At 57.6% G+C, this 7,513-nt stretch overlaps 1 protein-coding gene across 1 annotated transcript; it reads right to left on the reverse strand.

The window, feature by feature from the left end:
• Nucleotides 1–2,252: 2,252 nt before the first annotated feature.
• Snai1 (snail family transcriptional repressor 1) lies at nt 2,253–6,484 on the reverse strand. Its single transcript, XM_057781524.1, has 3 exons — nt 6,330–6,484; nt 5,512–6,039; nt 2,253–3,136 (listed from the first exon to the last, which is right to left on the reverse strand). Exons 1-3 carry the CDS (start codon nt 6,409–6,411, stop codon nt 2,952–2,954), a joined length of 795 nt encoding a protein of 264 aa, XP_057637507.1. The 5' UTR covers nt 6,412–6,484; the 3' UTR covers nt 2,253–2,951.
• Between the last annotated feature and the right edge of the window lie 1,029 nt (nt 6,485–7,513).

Here is a 7,513-nt window from a genome sequence, read left to right on the forward strand (position 1 = left end):
AATCCAACACTACTGGAGAACTTGTGGCTAGCCAGGGCTGCATGAAAGTCTGCCTAAAAAACTTTTCTAAATAAGTAAAATAAATTCTGGGTGTGATGGCACACACCTTTAATCCCAGAACTCAGGAGGCAAGGCAAATGGATCTCTGTGAGTTCGAGGCCAGCCTGGTCTACACAGTTTGTTCCAGGACAATCCGGAGCTACACAGACCCTGTCTCCAAAAACAAAACAAAAAACAAAGAACAAGCAAACAAACGAATCTAAAGGGAAAAACCCCAAACATCTCACCTCTCTTTGGCCAGTTCCATGGCCTGCACCCTCCTAGAATGGTCTTTTCTCCCCACATTGTCAAAAACTTCACATTTCTGTGAATGATCCTTTGCTGTCCCCACCCTGTTCTTCCTGCAGACGGCTGTCTGTTCACTCAGCTCCAGGCCCACTGGAACCCCTTCAGGGTCAGTTCTGTCCTCTCTCCATTGCCAGCCCTAAGCAAGCGAGCAAGGCTCCGGGCTGGGTGGGCCCTAGGCCAGTCCAAATCCCCAAGGCTAGCATAGTCAGGGCCATTTGTCACCTGTTATCTCTCACCTCCACCCTTGTTCCTTCTCCTAGTTCTCTTTCCCCCAAAACTGGGCTTTCGCATGCAGCCATGGCACCTGGCTCCCAGCTCCTGTCTCAAAGCCTCATGGGCCAAGGTTCTGTAGAGTCTCTGCCTCCCTCCGGCCTTTCTAGTGCCTCCAGCCACAAGGTCTTGCTCAGGGACAGCTCCTTCCAGCCCTGTGTCCCCTCCCCAATCTTCCCGGACCCCATCATCCACTCTTTCTCTCCCCCCCATCCTTCTCATCTTCCTCCTCCCCCTTAGTGGAATGTCAACTCTCCTGAGGGCTTTGGATGCCTTGGTGGGAACCCGCCTGCTGCTCTCCTGCTCTCCAGCCTCACTCCACCCTGGCACCGCTACGGGAAAGCAGGGTGTTTAATCGCTTGTTTGTTTTCTGTCTCCCCCACTAGAACAGAAGTCCCTGAGTGCAGCAACTGTTCCCAGGGCCTGGCACACCCCGCCTCACAGTACCCGCTCAAAGAGTGAAGGAATGTCTCCTAACAGTCTCTCTAGAGACAGGCACTGTTACCCTCCGGTTTCTAGAGGCAGAAACTGGGGCCGAGAGCAGAGGGAATCTGGCTTGCTTCTGGCAGAGAGGTGAGAGTCAGGGCCAGGAGCCAGGCCTACCTGACTCCCAGCACGCTCCAAGCCAGGCTGACCAAGTCCTAGGCGCAGGACCTGGGGCCAGGCCCTCAGCACCGAATCTGGTCCTGGAGGCCCATCCCATCCCTCCAGGCCCTGCTGAAGTCACTGAGCAACCTACTGTGGAGAAACCTATTGGGGGACACAGTAGGCCTTTAGCCAGTTGGTGCCCAGCCCCCAGCACCCACCTCACTAACCTCCCTTCAGGGAGGCCTGCCACAATTTGGCAATTGTTAGGGAATTTTTTTTTCCTTTTGGGAGGAAAGCTGTAAGTCATTAGGCTGCTCCCGCCTGCGGGTCACCATTTCCTGTTTAGAAGACTCATCTCTTCTTTGGAGCTGGAAGCTCCCCACCCCCAGCCCGGCTAGAGCTGGGCTGTGCTAAATCTCCACAGACCTACGCCTGCTCAGCTCCCCACAGGAAACTGGCACCTTCGGCACCTTTTGTGCTCAGAAAGGGACACTCATTTTCTCTGGGCCCCAGGAGGCCCTCAGAGTTGAGGTCACCAGCACCAGCTAGCCTGAGGTGAATTGCCCCAGCTCTGGTCCTCTGAGCAGGAAGCTGAGTGACCCCTACCCTTTGGCCTGGCTTCTCACCCTCCTGGCTCCAGCCAGCCCATTTCCTTGCATCAAAGGCCATTTGGTACCCAGCAGCCAGACAGAGGTGTGGGCCTGCCTGACAGGGAGGCTCTTGGGAACAGGAAAGACATCCTCCTTCAGCTGGGAGGGACAGCTAGTCCTGCCCCAAAGACCTGCTCTAGGGGAGCCACAGCAAGGGCCAGAGCCAGGCTGTAGATAAGGCCATGAAGTACCTTCCTATGCCAGAGAACCGTAAGAGCGTGGGGAAGCTTGCACAGTACCTGGATTGGCCAGACACCCAGGCTAGGCAGCCCAGTCCCCGAAGTTCATAACATTTCAGTCAGAATTCCCAAGCATAGGACTTAAGACCCCTGCCTCTCTCTCCCATGAGTCCCTTCAATGAGCCCCCTTCAACAACACCAGTTTTTAGTATATAAATTAACCGCTTTATTGAATATCAATAAACTGTACATATTAACTATACAAAATGCTGCTTACAATATAAATACCTTTAAAATGTAAACATCTTCCTCCCAGGGCCACCTGTTGGGCCCCAAAATAGTTCTGGGAGACACATTGGCCAGGCTGAAGCACCCCACTTGGCCCCTAACAAGTGACGGCCATTACTCATGGTCCCTTCTGAGACAGTTAAACTGCTGTGAAACAGGTGTCACAAGGACAAATGGGGGCGGGGGGCTGAAACAGCTGCCCCGGCCCAGAGGCACCTGGACATGTGCTGGGCGTGGATGCAGTTGGGGGCGGGGGAAGAGACTATTGCGTAGTCTGTTGTACCTCAAGAAGTTGGCATGAAGGGTCTTTGAGGGAGGTAGGGAAGTAGGGGTCCCCAGAGAGGGGTCTGAGCTTCCCAGCCAGTGGGTTGGCTTTAGTTCTATGGCTCGAAGCAGCTGTGTCCAGAGGCTGTACCTCGTGAATACTGAGGAGTGGCTCTGGGAGGGGACCAAGGCACTCTGCCCTCCGTCTGTCGTTTATAGAAGAGGCCACCAAGGGAGCCAGGCAAGAGCCAGGGTCAGACATGGCCTCCACAGGTCTCTGGACCAAGGCTAGACAGAGTCCTGGCAGCGAGGATTGGCTCCAGGGAAGCAGGAAGATGCCAGAGAGGATGGGGAGAGAGCGGGGTCAGCGTGGGCCTCCAGAGCAGCCAGACTCTTGGTGTTTGTGGAGCAAGGACATTCGGGAGAAGGTGCGAGCACACGCCTGACACTGGTACTTCTTCACGTCCGAGTGGGTCTGGAGATGGGCACGCAGGTTAGAGCGGTCAGCGAAGGCACGGTTGCAGTGGGAGCAGGAGAAGGGCTTCTCACCTGGGGAGAGATGCCAGAGGGATTAGGAAGGCCTAGACAGTGCTTCACCAGCCCTGATGCACCATGGGAGCCCAAATACAGTCAGACACTGTGATATCTACTGTGCCCGGGCCTGCCCTAGATGAGGGTCTCTGGGCTTCCCGTGTGTAGCCCTGACCAGACTTCTCCAAGTCTCCATACTCCCTACCCAGTGTAGGGTCAACTCAAAGTCCTGAACACTTCAGACTATCCTGTCATTTGAGCCTTCTGCAGTCCTATTAGAGACAGAGAAACTGAGGCACAACAGGTAAGCAGCAAGTCCCAGGTCACCCACCAGGGCCTCTGCAGCCCTTAGTTTTTAGCCACTGCCTTTAGGCAGAGGGAGCTGGGGTTGGTGTTCCGATTATCAGCCTTGAAGTCATTCCTTGATTTACTTTGTCTGGGACAAAGCTTGAGAGGCAGCCTGGAGAGGCCTCCCCACCCCCACCCAGAGTGAGTGAGGCCGGTCCTCTGTACCCTGCAGGCAGCCCGGCCCTGTAAAGCGCAGACGGTCCTGACACCCCACCGGGCCAGCCGAGGCTGTAGTGCACAGGGACTAAGGACATAGTAAGAGTTTAATAAATGCTTGCAGAATTAATAAACATGCTTTGTCTAGTATTTATTTTTATAACAAGGGACCTGAGCATGGTGGTTCACGCTTGTGATCTCAGCAAGAGACAGGGGGACGAGGTCTCGGGTTTGAACCCAAGCTAACAGATACCAACAACAGAACCAAGTATCCATCGTCCTACTGTGTGTTGAAGCCTGATGCTAAGGATGTGGAGCAGCCCTCCCTCCAGCCCTCCAGCCTTGCTAGCCCACAGACGGTGCCCTTTCGTTGGCTGGATTCTAGTGCTGGAATTCAAGGGCTGATGACTGGCTCCTGGGTGTGCTGAGCCTCTGGGTGGAGGGGATCTCAGCAGGGTTCCTGCGGGATCCACCCACTCAGCAGGTATTCACTGAGCAGAGCTGCTTCTAGCCACCCTAGGGGGCACAGACCCACAGAAGTTCCACACATGCAGGTGGGACTCCATAGGAGCGGAGAATAAAGCCCAGCGGGATGCTTGCTGGCGGCCTGGCAATCTGCAGGCTCCCCGCAAGGACCCTCCTCCACTTACTCCTAGGTAACTCAGCACTGCCCATACAGAGATCTGGAGGGCCCTATGAAATAGGGGTAGTGACCCCTCCCAAAGACTGGCTGAATCACTACCTGTCAGTTTAGCAGGGAAGGAGTGAATTGAAGTATAAATCTTAACAAAGGGTAGGGGAACAGACAACACAGGGTGAGATGGAGCTGGGGAGGGGGGTCTGAGGACATGTGCAGGACTGTAGGTCCTCCACTCCTTCACAGATCCCCGACCCCCAGACGCCTTTATACTGCTCCTGGCAAGTGTGAAATCGGCACCAGGCCGGCTGGGACAAAGGCCACTGAGGGGGGCACTGTACATGCGATACCCCCTGGATTAAAGGGGCCTACCATGCAGTGAGCTAGCAGCTGCAGCCAGAACAGGTGCTGGGCACCACTGCCCCATGCACCTGCTCTAACCCTGCAGGCCCCCACCCCTCTGGGCCACCATTAAGACACACAATGGGGCTCCCTGAGAACAGGGAGGTGCATTTCAACAAGGGTTTTGTCTGAGCCATGCCTTTACATCAAAACAAACTCCCTCTGGATGGGCGGCAGCCTAAGACCCCCTGAGGGCTTCAGCTATCCTCTGATAGAGTCCTTCAGCTTATCCACCGTGCAGAAGAAAGGCCAGGCTGTTAGAACCTTACAAGTTAAATCTGAGGCAAAATGTGCCTGAAGGAGAAATGAGTAGCCTCCTTCACGTCCTAAGGATGTCAGTGAAACCTGCAAATGCCTTACTGCGCCAGTGCTGGCAACAACAGGAAATGCACAGCTCCAACAGGCCCACTCACACCCCAGAGTTTGATAGCTGTGGCCCTTCAACACTCTTTTCAAAGACTGCTCCCCTAAACAGGAATCCCTACTATCCAGGACAGGCCTCACTTCTAGAAGCTTTCCACACAGAAGGCGCCTGCATCCAACACTTCACGATATACTAAAGTCCCACAAAGTGTTCTTAGGCATTTCTGAAACGGGGAGACTGAGGAAGGTCTCAACCCAGGACTCAAGGCCAGGTGGGGAATCTAACAATATTCTGTCTGTGTGGGTTGAAAGCGGGGAGCAGGAGGGTACACCCTCAGCCCTAACAGCAAGGAGCAAGGTTCAGTAGAACCAGCATCTATTTTACCATTTGCTTGGCAGCGCTAGGAGCAAGCGATGAGTCCACCAGAGTCAGGGGCCAAGCACTTAGGACGGAGGAGAAATGAGAGGCAGCTGTGGGAACACTCACCAGTGTGGGTGCGGACGTGGCCCTGCAGCAGCCAGGGCCTGGAGAAGGCCTTTCCGCAGGTCGCGCAGACGCAGGGCAGCGTATGGCTTCGGATGTGCATCTTGAGGGCGCCCAGGCTGAGGTACTCCTTGTTGCAGTATTTGCAGTTGAAGGCCTTCCGGGACTGAGGGTCCTTGGCCACCGAGAGCCTGGCTAGCTGCTTGGGCAGTTGACCCAAGCCGGGGAAGGCGATGAAGGCCTCGGCCTCCAGGGATGAGGCCGAAGTGGAGGAGAAGGACGACGGCGCCGGCGAGGGCGGGCTGGGCGGCTGGGAGCTTTTGCCACTGTCTTCATCGGACAGCGAGGTCAGCTCTGCCGCCCTGGGGCTCTCCCGCGGCGGGAGAGTGGCCCAAGCCACTGGTTGCACTTGGGGCACCAGGAGCGAGTCCCAGATGAGGGTGGGCAGCGAGGCGGCGGGGTTGAGGACCTCGGGCGGAGGGATGGCGGCCAGCAGGTGGGCCTGGTCGTAGGGCTGCTGGAAGGTGAACTCTGCGGGCAGAGAAGAGGGAGGAGAGGGTCAACCGAGCCGATTCTCGGGGCGCCAGGTGGAGGGTCCCCCGCCCGCCCCTCCCCCACCCGAACTCCGGACTCCGCAGGACAGCCTTCCCTCGGGTCTACAGTCTCGGAGCCTCCCCGCCCCGGACCCCAGCCCCCTCGGTGGACCCCAACTGCCAAGATCCGGAGTTCCCGGTCCACCTGTCGCGCCCGCAGAGCCCGACTCGTCCCTCCGCGCCCTCAGGATCCCCCGAACCTCCCGCATCCCGCACCCCGCCACGCACCAACACACGCGTCCTGCAACTCGCTATAGTTGGGCTTCCGACGGGGGTCGGACGGCTTCCTGACCAGGAAGGAGCGCGGCATGGTGGCCGGGGCGACCTAGGTAGCCGGGGTCACCGGGTCGCGCAAGGTCGATAAGCTACTCCGCTCGCGAGGCCGGACCGCGGCACTATGATTCCCCCTCGGAGCGGCAAACTCCTTTAAGTAGGAGGGCTGGGGGCGGGGCCGATGCGCTAACCACGCCCCTTTGTCAAGGCTGCACCAATGGTGGGCGGCGGCGCGGCCCGAGACCAGGACAGGAGCAGGTGCGCCTGGGCTGGAGGGGCTCCCGCCGCGTGGCGCTGAGATTCGACTTGGGCTCCTCCCGGGCCGGACCGCGCGGTGTCCGAGCGTCTCGGGCGCCCTCTGGTGGTCGCGCCGGGCCTCCGCTGAATGCGGCGCCCCCCACTCCCCCGCAGAGGCTGACCTTGGGTCGCAGCAGACCCGCGCCCCGAAAATGCTCCGAAACGTTCCCTTCGCACGTGCTTAGGGAGCGCCCGCTCTAAACCCGGCTGAGTGAGTTCTGGAGTTGTCTGTCCAGCCCTGAACAAAACAGTCCTACCTAAGGCCGACGGAGTAAATAGGCGATTCTAATGCAAAGGGAGGCGTGCTTTGATGGGGAGAGGTGGGGAGGGAGAGCTGTGACTGGTGGACAGTCACCTGACGGCCGGGGGGGGGGGGGGCGTCTATGACTTCCCAGGGGAAGTGAGAAAACACGGAGGGGAAAGGCCCGAGGTAAGAGTAACTTCTGTCTGCCCAGCCTCTGAGAACAGCTCCCAGGGGTGGGGGTGGTGTGGGCAAGCCCCGAAGGGTCGGATTTGCTGGCCTCGGGTCCTCGGAGGAGTTTGGACTTTGCCTTAAGGGCACTGGGGAGCCACGGAAGGACTTTCAGCTGAGGACCTGTTTAGAGTTGCGTTGTGAAACACTACTGCCGGCAGGTGCAAGGCAGAGAGAGGTAGCAAAGACCAGGGCTGAGCCTCCTGGCTTCCTGAGAACCGTGTTGGATGGGTCACAACAGCCTAGCACAAGGGTGGCCCCGGAAATCAAGCCCACACCCCACAGTATGGCGTTACAAACACCTGTAAAACTGAGACTCTAGGCGCTGGAGGTAACAACAGTGAATGGAATCGACTCCCCAGCACTGGCG

Source organism: Chionomys nivalis, chromosome 9 (assembly GCF_950005125.1).
Source record: "Chionomys nivalis chromosome 9, mChiNiv1.1, whole genome shotgun sequence".
NCBI lineage: Eukaryota > Metazoa > Chordata > Mammalia > Rodentia > Cricetidae > Chionomys > Chionomys nivalis.

Bases quoted from the DNA above. Each gene is read 5' to 3' on its own strand.
- Snai1 (XM_057781524.1), bottom strand. From the start codon at position 6,411: ATGCCGCGCTCCTTCCTGGTCAGGAAGCCGTCCGACCCCCGTCGGAAG. The intron at 6,040-6,329 runs GTGCGTGGCGGG...CTCTGCCCGCAG, and splicing joins GTTGCAGGACGCGTGTGTTG to AGTTCACCTTCCAGCAGCCC. The intron at 3,137-5,511 runs GTGAGTGTTCCC...ATCTCTCCCCAG, and splicing joins CCACGTCCGCACCCACACTG to GTGAGAAGCCCTTCTCCTGC.